Source organism: Melitaea cinxia, chromosome 2 (genome assembly GCF_905220565.1).
Source record: "Melitaea cinxia chromosome 2, ilMelCinx1.1, whole genome shotgun sequence".
NCBI classification, from domain to species: Eukaryota; Metazoa; Arthropoda; class Insecta; order Lepidoptera; family Nymphalidae; genus Melitaea; species Melitaea cinxia.
In genome coordinates this window covers 18,632,830-18,649,305 of record NC_059395.1, presented here as the reverse complement: position 1 = coordinate 18,649,305, position 16,476 = coordinate 18,632,830, and the positions used below count along the sequence as shown (strand labels likewise).

The 16,476-nt window shown below is 36.3% G+C and overlaps 1 protein-coding gene across 1 annotated transcript in view; it reads right to left on the bottom strand.

Moving 5' to 3' along the window:
- LOC123666270 (receptor-mediated endocytosis protein 6 homolog) overlaps positions 1 to 16,182 on the bottom strand; it is a 37,169-nt gene extending 20,987 nt beyond the window's left edge. Inside the window, exons 1-11 of the mRNA XM_045600440.1 lie at positions 15,536 to 16,182; positions 14,679 to 14,902; positions 6,493 to 6,660; positions 5,723 to 5,935; positions 4,919 to 5,102; positions 4,299 to 4,487; positions 3,265 to 3,368; positions 2,976 to 3,089; positions 1,488 to 1,681; positions 563 to 677; positions 37 to 178 (exon numbers count right to left, since the gene is read on the bottom strand). Of these exons, the coding sequence (XP_045456396.1) occupies positions 37 to 178; positions 563 to 677; positions 1,488 to 1,681; positions 2,976 to 3,089; positions 3,265 to 3,368; positions 4,299 to 4,487; positions 4,919 to 5,102; positions 5,723 to 5,935; positions 6,493 to 6,660; positions 14,679 to 14,902; positions 15,536 to 15,832 (1,944 nt within the window). The 5' untranslated portion in view covers positions 15,833 to 16,182. The remainder of the gene's footprint in view (positions 1 to 36; positions 179 to 562; positions 678 to 1,487; positions 1,682 to 2,975; positions 3,090 to 3,264; positions 3,369 to 4,298; positions 4,488 to 4,918; positions 5,103 to 5,722; positions 5,936 to 6,492; positions 6,661 to 14,678; positions 14,903 to 15,535) is intronic.
- Between the last annotated feature and the right edge of the window lie 294 nt (positions 16,183 to 16,476).

Here is a 16,476-nt window from a genome sequence, read left to right as displayed (position 1 = left end):
AAAAGAAAATTAGAGAACAGTGAAAATAGTCATTACCATGTCGGAGAGGTTGTCGTTCTGGTCCTCTGTCTCCAGCTCCAAGCTGGACGTGACGCTATGGTTAGAGGCCGCTTCTGAGACTGCCTCCAGATTGTCTGATGTGTTTCCTAATGACACCTCGTCGTGCGACACCGAAAATCTGCGGATTAATCTTTAAGTTCACTCCTGTACCTCTTTGTACACGTTATAAATAGCTATGCCCTATTTCCTAGACTTCCAGCATCATAAAGTGATCCTTGAAACATATTAGCTAGTGTCATAAGAATTGGTCCAAAGTCCAAACGATTTGAATATAGTAGATCAAAGTATAAACAGATATGTGTTGTGAAGGAAGTATAGATTAAATGTAAACGAATTTTGCCTTAAGTTTACATATATATAAAATGTAAAAAATGAAAACTAGCGCTATTGAAATCCATAACAAAAATATTTGCATACTTTACTACTCGCTACTTCGCTAGGTGAAGGAGGACACAACTTACTCCCCCCTCCCCATCGACCAGGTGAGGCTCAAGTTACATACCTGGTGCGTTTCTGCACGGGCGCGGTGGCTCCTTGCGGAACTAATGAGCCACCATCCTCCGTCTCGCCCTCGCCGCAGTAGTAGTACTCCAGAACCTTGGACTCCGGCTCCAGCCCTACACATGGTGATATTAAATATACCAGTTGATTATGGCTGACCATAAAAAATATAATCAAAATAAGTTACACTCTTCTAATACTATTTTATAAGTATCAAATAAGTTTGCCTTTTGTGTATCGTTGGTGCGCCATTTGTGACACCAATATCAAGATTTTTTTTAGCTTTTTGCGGGATAACCTTCTTGTGTCTTATGACAACTTGTATATGGTTGACTGTAATCGTCTTCGCAGACGCTCTCACCGCGCAGAATATAATTCTTTCGAGGAGACCGCAGGGGTCATAGTGATGAGAGTCATACGTGGGTAGCCAAGGTGTCGTAGACGACGTCGTCACTTCTTGCGAGCGATCATTACAGCCTATACAGTCCACTGCTGGACATAGGCCTCCACAAGTTCACGCCAAAAATGCGTGAACTCATGTGTGTTGCCCATAGTCACCACGCTGGGCAGGCGGGTTGGTGACCGCAGGGCTGACTTTGTCGCACCGAAGACGCTGTTGCCCGTGTTCGGCCTGTGTATTTCAAAGCCAGCAGTTGGATGGTTATCCCGCCACCGGTCGGCTTTTTAAGTTCCAAGGTGGTAGCGGAACCGTGTTATCCCTCAGTCGCCTCTTACGACACCCACGGGAAGAGAGGGGGTGGCCATATTCTTTAGTACCGTAGCCACACAGTACAAGTTCTTGCGAGCGATCCGCCCTGGGAACCCCGGGCGCAGGTGCTTGCGGAAGTGTATCGGTACCAGTCGGTGTCGGGTTATCAAACTGTCCAGCGAGTCGGGTCTGCGGCTGGCTGCGGGTGGGCACTCACCAACATAGTCGTGGTCCTCGGTGCCGGCCAGCTTGATGACGAGCACCTCGGGCTCGTCCCGCTCCGGGCGCTCGTCGGACGCGGAGCGCGGCGCGCGGCCGCGGGCCACCTTGCCGAGGATGCCGCGCTTGCCGTGGCCGCTCTCCGGCTGCGTGTCCTTGCCGTCTGTTGGGGACGACCTGGGGGCAGGATATCTTGTGGATACATTGCATGTGAATTTTTAAAAAATTAAGAAGAAAGTATTAAAATGAACTCCTTTTTCGCTTGGTCGAAAATCATTCTTCAGACACATTTAATTACTTTATGGTAAGGTAAATTATCTATAGCAATCTAAGAAAAAGCAACTCTAAATAATAGTAACTCGTAAAAGTATAGGTTATCTTTTACACCTGAGTTCAAGATAAGTTTTAAATATGCACTTAAAATTCAGTACTATTTATTTATTTATTTAACACCAACAAGATATACACTGACAATAGACACATATAATCATAAACAAAGTATCTTAATAGGTAAGCGTTATCTTAATTATAGGTGTTACACGCATTCTATTAATTTAAGCACGTATACATAAAGATTATTACAACAAACGATATTAATCAAAATACATTAAAAAAACAATTCTAACATAGTAAAATAAAGTCCCGATCAATTGACCATACAGTTGAAATGAAAAACAATTTAATATGATTTGATTGTAAAATTAAATTAACATTAATGAATAAATCGCAGTTATTATGAAACTAAATAGTACAATCTAAAATTGATAATTGAAAATCTATTTACATAAATAAATAAAAAATGACATATAATAATTAGAGAATAAAAAAAAAACATTAAGGAATTATGTCATGTAATTAAAAAAAAAATCATCAGCTATTATATATTTAAATATTGATAAGTTACTCGAAAAAATGTCAATAGTAACATTAGGATCGGGTTGTTTAACCTTTTTTTCAATGTTTTTTCTGTAATTCGATTTGTAAAGCGAATTATAACTCATCATTAGCCTGTTAATTGGCGAATGGCGTCCCTGACGAGTCCGGGTGAATTTTTCAACTAATGGAGTATATGAAGATGGTCTTGCTGCTCTTGAAGGGGCATGAAAGTTTAATTTATTTAATAAGTAAGAACTGTCAATGACACTATTCACCATCTTGTGCAGAAACACAAGATCGTGGAGGCGTCTTCGATTCACAAGTGGTGGAAGTTTAAAATACTATTGAATTATAAGCTGACGATTCTATCAAATTTTTAGCTCTAATTTGTACAACTGCTTTACAATGTATAAAGTTAAATAGCTCTTGATAACCAATCTGTTAAGTTTAGGTAACCATACCTACAAATTCTGACCTGCACTCAGGAAATTCTGACCATATACCAGCTTTAGTACTGCAGAGCTGATGGATACGCGGTTACAAACAGCACATTGTTGATCCCGTTGGACATATTATATGCTGTGTTCATCATTCAGCAACTCACCTGAGCGCAGAGAAGTCGGGCATCTTCCTCAGCAAGTCGTGCAGCCTCGCGCGGTAGTTGGGCTCGCTGGCCGCCAGTCGCGCCGCCAGCCGAGCGCCTCCCGCCGCCGCGCCAGTCTCACTGGACGTCATTTAATAAAATCAAAATCGAGGATTACACCTTTGAAGCCTATTTAAATAACGCAATTTTACAAATTAATAGCGTATGTAGATTCTGCAAAGAAGATTCGACAATTTTGCAAGCTGCATTCGTCCATTTAACATTTTACCTGTAATAAGTGAAAACTATACCTCACCTGAACTCGGATTCGTCGTTGTTTTGTGAACTGCCAGCGATTTCATCACTACCATTCTGCGTGTTGTTGTTCAGTTTAGATGAGATTCTTTTTAGGAATGTTATCTGAAATAACATAGTCAATAATGTACTAAAAATACTATAATTAAAGCTTATTAAGACAGGAACACTTATGTTTTACTATTTTATGTTTACCGCAACTGACAGCAACAACGGTTGATCCTTCTTCTTACTTGTTCACCTTGTTGTTGTTGTACAGTAGCCTGCTCATGTTTGTAGTTATGTTGGAGAGTTATGACCATGTGCTTGTTCACTAAAGTACGATGCACGTGTACTTAAATATGTGATCATCATCACGGGTGTGTGTTAACTTTGCATACGCTTTTTTATGCCTATAATGTCCCACTACTGGGCATAGGCCCCTTTCCTCATGTAGGAGAAGGATCATAACTTTATCCACGACTCTAGGCTACTGCGGGCTGGCGGATATATTGTCTACTATGAGTAACGATCGTTATCAGGTGTACATGATAACAATAGGGGGTGACAGCTTAACGTGCTCTCCGAGGCACGGTGGGGGGACTCATCAGGACTAATAACCACACCGGAAAAAATATTTGTATGAACACAAATATCCACTCCGAGCAGGACTCGAACCCGCGACCGTAGGTTTTAAGCGCCGCCGATACGGCATACGCACCATTACACTCGAGCGGTCGTCATCGACTTACACACATCTACGTACAAATAACCGCGTGCACATGTGCGCGGGTGCGCGTGCGTACGCGGGCTCGGCGGCGGCCCGCGCGCTCGCCTCGCCCGCCACGCCCTCCACCAGCGACACACGCACGGCCGTGGCGCTGTGCAGTACTCACCAGCGACACACGCACGGCCGTGGCGCTGTGCAGTACTCACCAGCGACACACGCACGGCCGTGGCGCTGTGCAGTACTCACCAGCGACACACGCACGGCCGTGGCGCTGTGCAGTACTCACCAGCGACACACGCACGGCCGTGGCGCTGTGCAGTACTCACCAGCAGCTGCGCGTCGTGCGGCGTGTAGAGCGCGGCGGCGGCGCGCGGCGGCGCGGCGGTGCGCGGCGCGGCGGGCGGCGCGGGCTCGGCGGCGGCCGGCGCGCTCGCCTCGCCCGCTACCCCCTCCACCAGCGACCACACGCACGACCGCTCAAACTTCATGTACAGGTCGCGCACCTTTGGCTCCACCTGACGAACGGTAAACGCACTACGTGATGCTACGTTTTTTATTTATTAAATCTTCACATTTAAATACAATAAATATATTTCAGTTGTGACATCACAATAAAAAGTTGTAAATAATATAAATTTTGTTCCAGGTATATCGACTTCTATTAATTTTATATATACAACAATGCACGTTTAATGTTACTGTCAATAAAAACGTCAAAATATAGGTAGCACTAGTGCTGTCTCTCACAGATTTCTTGTAAAATCTTTAGAGAAAATAGGTCAGTTCGTTGAACAACCAATCATTTGATTGCAATATTACCATAAAAACTTTTGGAATATAAGAAAAAAAAGTAAGTTAATGAGCTGATTGTATTCCAAAATTTTGACCGCAATATACACGGGTAAAGCCATTTAGAGAAAGTAGATGTGTGGTCAAAGTAGCCCACCTCCTGGTAACGCGACAGGCAGAGCATCTGCACGATCTGCGCCACCTGGATGAGGTTGAAGCGCGCGATGTAGGACACGGGCACGTCGATGACGCCGTGCGCCTCGGGGCTCACGATCGCCGGGCAGATGAAGTTGCTCAGCACCAGCTCCGTGCAGATCGAGTGGATCTCGCGGTCTGTCGTCCTGGACACACCACATATATTGACATGATGAAGCCAGTTATTCATGCAGTCAACACACGCAGTTGTTGCGATAACCTGAGGTTGGTAACATCGTCAGACAATTCGTTCAAGATGGCGACGACGACGCATCGCAAGTTTGAAAATAAATTTGTAAAAATCATTAAAATGACTATCACGGCTGTTACCATGCTGTTTCTTTGCTCGATTATCCCACTTTTCGTCCACACCGATGCCTGAAAATAGTTCGTTATTCGAACTATATATATTATCTTCAGCAAACATATCTGTTAAGCCAAACTTTGTGAATATAATACGACAAATCCTTTGTCAATATGAAAATCAGTTTTAATTAATTTCGTGGGTACAGGTTAAAAGCAAAATTAATATATAATTTTTGCTTGTTGTTCGCTGCATTGTAGTAGGTCTCCAATAAAGTGGTATATTTTATGATGACGCGCATAGATGTAACTGTGGTGTTTGCAACAATGCTGATTATCGGAAATCGACATATATCTCAAAATAATTAGCTCTAAACTTTTTTCAATGTTTGACTAATATTCAAACACACAGCCCAAATAACGATTACAACTTTTGAACAACTTTTAAAGATATTCTACTTACCTTGAATTCTGCTTCAGGAAGTGCACAATCTGCTGTACAATCCACGCAATGGTCGCCGGGAAGTTCGCCCAGTGCTCCTTGAGCGATGCGATAAATTTGCTTGTTAGGTTGTATAGGGACTGCACCGTCCATTTCCGGTAACGCGCTACTTTTGCATTATATTCGTTGCTGTTCGATTGACCGAATTTTTTGAGACGGTCCGGGAGCGAAAATCTGAAAACAAAAACATAAATTCAATAAATAAATTTACGTCTGACACAAAAATGTTCTCTGTCTTTCTGTTGGTTCGGGCTAATTTTCGGAACGGCTGAGCCGATTTTTACGGAACTTTCACTGGAAGATAGAGGAGGTTGCGAAGCTACATATGGGTTACTTTTTATCCTGGAATTCCCGCGAAATTGGGATTTACACTGGAAAAACTGCGTTTATCGCGCTGACTAAATGTAACAAAGAGAAAGGGAAGGGTATCTGAGGAAATGTGACGTGCGAACTTCATTATTTTTTTATAATTTGGCAGTTCTTACATTTTTTTCCATGACGATATAATGTCATCACGTACTGAGAAGTCTATTTAGATACTGTTAAATACGTATATTTATTTATATACATTTATATAACCTAGCGACCCCGTTAAATATCCGCAGATTCACAGTGGAATATCGTGATGGAATAATTGCAAAACTTCCCCAACACTTGAAGATCTTTCCTTAACACTTGGGTATCGCACGCAATGAAAAAAAGGTCAGTTTCATTTCAACACTAAATTTTACCTCTCCATAGCCTTATCGGGATCGATATCGAGGAAGAACTCGTCCTCGTGCAGGACCGCCATCACGGGCGCGTGCAGCGCCTGCACCAGGAACTGTCGAGCGGGGGAGTGACCGTCCCGGAACACCGCGTATAGAGATGAGAGCGCACACTTGCTTGTGCGAAATAATCTGCCAACAAGTACTTGTATTAAATGTAATTGAAATAATTAACATATTTGAATTAAAAAATAGGAGACACTTGATATGAATAATTTTAGCTAGTAGGTATAATAATTACGATTACTAAACATATGTAAGTTGATTATGTGTCACAAAAATTTATAGCAAGGAGGTTAGCCCATAATTTGTATCATTTTTTTATTATAATTTGTTAAGTTTAGTATATAATATTTTGTTTTACAATTATGTAAAGCCGAAGCGATGTCTATTATTTTTTAATCTTACTTATCTTTATATCTATTTTAATATTGATTTTTTTTAGTTTTTATTTATTTTTATTTAATATATGAATATTAATGAAAAATAATTATAATAATATAATAATAAAAAAAAAACATCCAAATTACTTCGGGTCAATACACGTCATAACATTGAAGTAGGCCACTGTGATCCTTCGCGGGAGTAATGCGGGCCCTATGTTGACGTTACGACTCATATGCACACAACACATGGGTACGCGTTAGCTGTTATTAAATCAACACCAGCAATTTACACTAAGCTAACTCATAAAAGTGAACTTTACAATAGATGCTTATAAAAGGGAAAAACGTGATACCTATCTTTATAAGTCAATATTGTGTATCTTTAATAGTTAATTTATTTTATAAGTCAATCTTGTGTATCTTTAATAGTTAATTTATTTTATAAGTCAATCTTGTGTATCTTTAATAGTTAATTTATTCATTGCAATTTTACATTTTTTTATTACATATAAAAACACATTTTATCAAGTTCGCATTAAAAAAAAACAACTTATCGAAAATTCGAGTTGGCGTAGTAAATTGTTGGTGTCGAAATGATTATTATCCATACTTAAATTGCCCTACGCATAATATCCTACATAGACCATTTTAATTACTTTTCGATATACCTATAATAAAATAACTAATGAGAATAAGTTATGATTTTCATGAGTACCCTGCACCTTTGCAGCTTTATTCTAAATAAATATTTGACAAAAAATAAACTCAATTTTAGTTCTTTATTAAGTCAGTAATAAATATTTTTAAGTAAAAATACTATTATTTTAACTTTAAGTGTTTCTTTAGTCAAAATTTAACGTAATTTACTGCACACATTTTTGCAGTAGGTACGGTCGGCCAAGAGAGTGGTGTACCAGTTTCGATTTAATTTCCTAGTTATCGAAAATTACAACAAGGTTCGTTATTAAAATATATTACTGAAAGAAACATATAATAATGACGTAAAGCTAATTGATAAGTATTCATACGTCATTATTATGCATGACATTTTAAACTCTATTAGGTATAAATAATATGGTTATCAATAATCAGATAAAGACGGCACTAGAAGTTGTCAGATCGATCTGCAAGCGAAACTAATCTTTATCACCTATGAATCTGCAAGCGGCATTCAACCTTAGGGTGGTACACCACTTTCTTGGCCGAAGGTACCTCATTGTGAAAAGGTTTACAAAGCGTAAAGTATACACAAGCGCATAAAGATCTAATCTTTATGCGGCACATAAACAACAATTTAATTATAAAAACAGAAAACAAAACTCAAAGTTGTCTTAAAACAAAGTAAAGCTATTGAAAGAGGACACGTTTTATTAGAATGTGTATTGTATGCTCAAAGATAATTACATTATTATGTTTATGCGTGACGATAGAGCGCTGACACCTAATGCACAGGTCTTTCTGGTTCATCTGAAGACGCTTTTATTATAGGCTATATGTCATAATAAACTCATTACTTCTAAGAGAATAATTGTATGAATTTTATTTTTGAGGAAATAAAGTATTACGTAAGCTTGGCAGAAAAGGAAATTTCATGGCCATTCAGTTGGAGCAGTCAGCTGATTCATCATCGTTAACATGAAGACATATATTAACAAACCCGCCAGCACTTTCATAAATTACTTCCCGAGAGAAAGTCACACTTTCGTTTTGATACATCAATTTCGTTTTATTAACGCTCGTCGCACTGTCGTGTGATATTTTTTTTATAAAGGATACACGATAATTCCCTTTTCCTGTAAATAATCATTACATACGTGCATCGCAGTCCATTTGATCATATTGAGTTGGGATTTTTATATGTAGTAACTTAGGAATGTATAAGGGAAGTTTACAGTATTGCTCAGAAGATAGCTCTAACAAATTTAAAAATAAATTCGTCAACTTCATGAAGTTTTCAAACAATTCGTTTTTCTTAATTTTGTATACATAAACTGTATTAATTTTTTACCTATTGGTAGATGTGACGCGAACGGCAAGATGAATCTTAATATTAATAATATATATATAAAATATATCTATAATATAAAAATGAGTCGCTGAATGTGTTGCTAAGCGCAAAACTCGAGAACGGTTGGACCGATTTCGCAAATTCTTTTTTTAAAATATTCCTTGAAGTACGAGGATGGTTCTTACGGAGAGAAAAATTCTAAAATAAAAAAAAATTTAAATTTCCTGAAAAAGTCTAAAAACAACACTTTTCTGTACTCCCCAAAAGATTTGTGATAATACTTAAAAGTCAATTTGAACTTTAATACCATACGATAAAGTTTGTGTTAGTGGAGAGGTTCCGGGAAGGCAAAACAATTGAGTATATTATTAAAAGAATTTTGTGAGTTTTATAATTTTTAATTTTTGACATAATGTAATTGTTGATTTATTAACTTAAAAAAATAAAAAATTAAAGAATCGACTGTTAGGCGATACAAAGTTCGCCGGGTCAGCTAGTTATACAATAAATATATAAAATAAACCGGGGAAAATGTTTCTTTGTATTTTATATAGAAATTCAAGAAAAGACTCCACAAAATTAATTAATTATGATATTTATGTACCATTTTGTTCGATAACTTCTCGTAGGTAGTGACAGGTCCGTTGGTGTAGAAAATTTGGGACTTCTCATTAAAAAACCATTTTCATTATTCCCTAATAATGAAAGTGGACGAAGCGAAAGAAGTATGCAAGGATCGTAGCAAGTGGAAAGAAGTGGTCTCTATGTATGTATTAACAAACCGCGACAAATAGTTTTGACAGTCCTCTCTTAACCGAAACAGATGGAAATCTGAGAGTGCAAAATCGGAGCTGTATGGTGGGTGCATTAAGACTTCGAAATAAAACTCTCTCAATTATTGTTGAGTGGCTAAAGACGTATATGGTCGAGCGTTGTCATGACCACGCCACTTCTGTTAGTCAATTCTGGTCGCTTATTCTCAATTTCTTGCTTAAGTCTTATCAGCTGTTGACTGTAAAAATCCGAATCGATGACGGTGGCTCATTGCTCGGCGGTAAAAGCTCATATTGAATGATGCCCTTTAAATCCTAAAATACACTCAACATCACATTATTGGATGTCAATCTGGGTTTCGCGATAGTCTGTGCAGCTTGACTGACCTTTGACTACGATTTCTTTCGTACATTTTTATCGCTATTCGTACGCTGTGTGGCTACGGCAATAAGAATATAGCCTCTCTCTCTTCCCGTGGGTATCGTAAGAGGCGACTAAGGGATAACACGGTTCCATTACTACCTTGGAACTCAAAAGTTAGACCGATAGCGGGATAACCATTCAACTGCTGGTATTGAAATACACAGGACGAAGACGGGCAGCAGCGTCTTCGGTGTGACAAAGGCCAGTCTTTCGGTCAAAAACTCGCCTGCCCAGCGTGGTGACTATGGGCAAAACACATGAGTTCACGCCATTTTTGGCACGATCTTAGTTATGTTATGCCTATGTCCAGCAGTAGACTGCGATTGGCTGAAATGATGATGATGATGATGATTCTTATCACAGGCGATCCACTTTTCGTCACTAGTGATCAATCAATCTTCAAAAATGATTCGGTATCATTACGTCTTAGGAGGAAATCACAAATGAGTACACGGTCTATAAAATTTCTTTCAGTGAGTTCGTGCGGTACCCATATATCTAGCTTTTTTGTATAGCCAGCCTTTTTCAAATGGGCCAAAACTGTTTATGGTCAATTTTCAGATTTTTAGCTTTATCGTAACTACTCAAATGTCGATCTAGCTACACTTTATCAAAAATCTCGTTACGTTTATCCGTAACTGGGCGACCAGAGCGAACCGCATCTTTGACATCAAAATTTCCTGACTGAAAACGCTTAAAACAATTTTGTGCTACTCTTATTGACACTACACTAGGTTCATAAACGGGACATTTTCTTTTGCGGCTAGTCACATTTCCAACTAAAATAAATTAATAAAAAAAAAACGTGGCCAAAAATTACACAGAATATGTTTTTGTTTTATTTTCGAATTGATCATTTTAAAAAAAGGCTCGAAAAATATTTAAAGGTAAATTCTACATCTTAATAGTAGTATTGCAAGTCACATTGCAAGTAGACACTTATAAATATATTAAAGACCTGTCACATAAAACTTTGCCGATCTTTATATTCGAGAAGATTAACGGCTGACGTCAGACTCGGTGATGAACAGGTGAAATCGTTTCACGGTGTGACATCATAAAGTCACCTTGTCACTTGCACAATGCTGCTATTGAAAAATGTATTAACAAGGTACGTACAGTCACTTTAATAAATGTACAATATAAACATACATACTATATTCGTATTATGTATGTGATAAATAGTATGTTTATGATAAAATTTATTTAATTTTTTTTTTAACTACGTTGTCCATGCTTTTGTGCCCTTGTTTATTGCATATTAGCTATCTCGTTTCCCCAACCTAATATACAGATTCCTTTTTTAATTCTGCTTTGATAAAAAAATAGGTATTGTTATATAGTAATCAGGTCATATATATATAGGGTCAAATCACAGGTTTCATATTATCTAAAGACTATTAGTAGTAGAATGTTGACATTATTTGTTAAGGACTGCTATTACTGCCAACTGTTCACTTTCTTTCGCACGTAATTGCAATTCAAACGATCTCAAATATCTTTACTAGACCTAGATGATTGTCAAACCTCTTTTTTTGAAGTTTTTGTTGTTCATAAAACTTTATCATATATTATTGTTTTTCACCGTTGACTTCTACTATATTTATGGCATGTTTCTATTTTCAATTGTGAATCTAGAAGTTGTAGTTTCATTGAGATTGAGGCGAATAGGCTAATGGCCTATTTTTCCTCCTGTTGTTAAAGTCTATTCGTAACTTACGTGCAGGATAAACGTTGTTCAAAACCGGTAGAATAGGCCCTCATACTTTACACTTCAATGTATTTAGATTTAACATTTACTGTTACTGTTCGAGTCCTATTAGAGATGTACCGAGTCGAGTTGAGTCGCCAACTATTGTTCCCCATTTGTAGTCGTATGTCGGGGATTAAAAGTCGTTATTTTTAAGAATGAAAAATTATTCAAATTTATTTTTAAGACGGTCTAAGCCGAAATTAATTAAGATGTTTCAATTACAAACTGAAATATAACAAAACATAAAATATTTGCATTTTTCGGAAAATTTGGTTGTCTGGAAATTACAGTTGAGCTTTTGATATGGTTTGTGCTGGTTCATCGCGTTTGGTCCATGATCATCTTCGATTAAGGCTATTGTAGACGATCCATTTATCATCACCAGCCGTAATTTGTCTTTAAAAGGTTCAATTGCATTACGTTTGAAATGTGTATCATAAATATTGATTCGCAGTGCTCGGCGAATTTCTTTCAATCTGTGCGGAACCCAAATATCGAGCTTCTTAACAAGTCCGAGTCGTCTAATATCATTTTCAAGTATTGTGTTTAATTTCTAGGTGTTTTGCAATCACCCGCACATTTATACGTATCTTCGATTCGATTATAGTTTTCATTTTGTCAGCATCATTTTCACAAGGTCGACCACGTTGGTCATCTTTCAAAGAAAAATCTCTAGAACGAAATTTTTAAACTAATTCTGATACGTGCGTTCTGTCAAACAATCAACACCTTGAACTTTCTCATAGTCTCAGCCGCTTTCAATGAAAATAAAAAAATAGTGAAATGTGTCGAAAATGCTTACTTTTGCAGTCCATGTTAAGATTAACCTTGAATGACAGTCGTAAACAAAGATAAACGGAATTTGTTTTATATCAATTTGGAGGTATCGAATACATCGACGAGTAATATAAGGTATGTAGGTAAGAAATCGAGAAAATATATAAGAAAATAAAATAAATAAATAAATAATTGAATACGCATTATTAAAGATAAGTTTAAAGTAATTGTCAGATCTCGATCAAATTTAAACGAGACAAGACAAGCACAAGCTTTGGATTAAAAAAATAATCATCAAAATCGGTAGACCCAGTAAAAAGTTATGAAGTACTCACACAAAAAATACATTCGAACCAAAAAGAAAGACCTTTCTTCTTTTTCTGAAGAATAATTAAAAAAAAATGTATATAGTATTATATATAGTATTATGGTACATTCCTTTCCACATTGAGTAGGATGATCAGTAAAGTGCCATCCATATACAGATTAAAACAACACTGACTCATCATACTTCCTTGAAATGTATACTAATATTATAAAGCAGAAAAAAAAATGTTTGTTTGTTTGTTAAACGCGCTAATCTCAGCAATTACTGGTTCCAATTGGAAAATTCTTTTTGTGTCAGATAGCTCATTTACCGATGAAGGAGGTTTCCTTCAGACAGGGCATAGCTAGTTAAGTATAATAATTTAAAAAATGTGTGACATCATTATGTAATGAAATTAACTGTCGCTACCTTCATTTTGACTGATGTTTTAGTTTCTATGTCTACGTCATGTAAAATATTATGGGAGTAAATTTCCAAAAAAAGTTATCTCCAACTCAATTTTATTAATTACTTCTGCAATAAATCACTGTGAAATTAAAACAATTTAATTCCTTGCCAAAAAGGTCAAATATAAAGAAAATTTTTAAAGAATAATATTAATTTTGTCTCTTTTTTAAAAAATATTACAACTTACATCAAAGTTGTGTCTTTCATATTTAAAATTAAAATTTAAAGGACAAAGTTTATGATTATAAAATATTATAACATAACTATATAAGTAGTACATACTTATGTAATAGATATTTTCTATTTCCTCTGGAAGACATATCTGATAACTGTAGGAATAGAGGAAAGTTGTTATCACATCCTGTACAGTTACATAACATGTCACAGGAACAAGTTAAAGAATTGCACTGTTGTATAAAACCTGTATATATGTGTTATTATTATTATTATTATTAATAAAAGTGTGTGTACTTATGTATGCACATACAATTAACATGAGATACTTCATTGACTAGCTAACTTCACATTGCTAACTTCTTCTTCATTGACTAGCTAACTTAAGTGTGCCGATTCTTTGTGACGGTGTCTGTGCGCATCTTAAAAATTTACCGCCATCACTTAACGTCAGCGGTCATAGCACTGGCTATTGCACTTGCCGTCGCGGGGTCGATACTCGCACATGACAAACATTTGTATTGGCCATATAAGCATTTGTCGTGGTCTAGGCGTTTGTGCAATGTGTGTGTTTCTGAACCCTCGATATAAGAGATCTTACTGGAGGCCTTTGAGTGTGAAGCGTTAATTAATTAATTAATATTTTTATTTACATGTAATGTAAACTTTCTTGTATTTGTAGTAAGTACTATAGTATGCACTAATACCTAATAATAAATATTATAAAGAGGTCAAGCTGCCTTAACTACTAATCTATGAAATCACTAACAAATTTTTGAAAATTCCTCCACTGATTATGTACATTACTGCTCCATAAGCATATATTATGTTTCCGTAAAATATAACTTTGCAGATTAGTTATATGATAAGCATTAAAACTAACACAATGACTCTGGAAAGTACCATAACATACTATTGGTTTATAACTAAATGTAATTATTAAATTTTAAAAAGTGTTCCATAAAAAAAATTATTTGCTTTCAAAAGTTCATTAACGTGTTTAACAGAATATTAAATATGATTTATGTATACAGAGGTGCAACTGCAAAAGAATAATGTTAATCTAACATGCAAACTTACTTCCTTGGATCACTCGAAGTTGCCATTTGATGTTTGATCAATGATCGTAACACTGCCAAGAATCTAGTTCTGTCTGCTGGAGAACGGCAGCTCCCGTACAGTCCAGCTACCAGTGAGGAAGGTAGACTTGGTGGCATGTGGTCTTCTCCAAGCAGAAGACACAATGCCATCAGGTTCGGAGTATCTCTGAGCCATCCTAGCAGTTCACCTAATGCTTGTGCCTCCTGTGTCACAAACAAATATTTCTTCAATTAGCAGTTTGATAATTAAAATTGTTAATATTACTTTTAACACACACACACACACACACATTTAACAATTTAATATTGAATTAAATAAAGCTTCAGCCTGTAACATCCCTGCTGGGCATCAACCTATTTCCCCATGTAGGAGAAGGAGAAGGATCGGAGCCTAATTCACCACGCTGCTTCATTGTGGGTTGGCAGATATATTCCCTACTATAAGTAACAATCATAATAATGACATACATATAAATATAATTAATGCAACTCTGAAGACAAGTCTACTCAATGTTACAGTATTTGAATTTTAAATTAACACACACATACGTTAAATTAAGTAAACAAAGCCATATAATGAAATCCTATATCTCAAAAGTGGGTGGATACACGAATTCGAGTAGTATTGAAAATGAAAATATTTAAGGCTAAATTATTCTACTGTATTAAATTATTATTACACTAATTTGGTTTTGTTCTTATATGATATGATAATAATGTTTAATGTGTTTTTTTTTTTGCTAAAATAAAATTATTATTATTTATTGTTTACATCATCAGTGTTTTGTTTACAGTAGTAGTGTTTTAATAGAACTAATTATTACTAAATAGACATACCTTGTATTTTAAGACTTTGTGGGCATCTATGAAAGTAGTCCCTTCAAGAAGGCTTGCCCGCTGGCAAGCTGCAACAGATTCAGCCTCACATCTCGATGTTACCAAGTTGGTAAGATTTTGACGTTGCTGTGAACATATCCATGCAGCTTGGAGCAACTCCAAAACTGTTTTTTCCATTTCCTCATTGAGATTTTGGAGCAGCTGTCTCTCTGAGTTTATAAAGATCTTTTCTCGACGGAGCTGGTTTGCCAGCTCCGCGATATCCATACAACCCTCGGACGACGACTGCATCATCATGCTTTTGATTAGACACTTATCACCAGAACATTTTATTATAAACAATATATTTTCATTTTATCGCAGCACAACAAAATATTGCTATTTATAATTCTTAACAACTTTTGTTTTATGATTATAATTTTAACTTTACATCACAATCAAAATTTTCAAACGACGAATTTATTTATAGATTTTAGTGCTTCATTCGTTGCCTTTTAGCGTAAAATAATTCACACTATAACGTAGGTATTGAATACTTAGCAAAAGGTAACAAAAAGGTAAAACGAGAGTCGATATGAATTAAAAATCAAGTTGAATGAAAAGTAATTTCGTTCATGAACAATACTACTAAACGTCACAGTTCAAAATGCAATAAAGTATTGCAACATTATTAATTATTCTATATTTTTTATTGTAGCATTCAAGAGTTATTTTATACTTTAGCAAAGAAAGAAAATGACAAAATATATAGATAAACTATTTGAATTTTTTAAGAAAAGATTAAAATTTTCCGAATTCTATTCTTTTCTCTGTATCAGCGAGTGAAGTTTCGAATGAATGAATGGTTTTGTTGTTATTTGAAGATAATAAAAGACTGAATGCAAGATAGAGTTAGACTGATAGAGTTTGATGGAAAAAAGAAATCTTTGGACTGCAGCTTT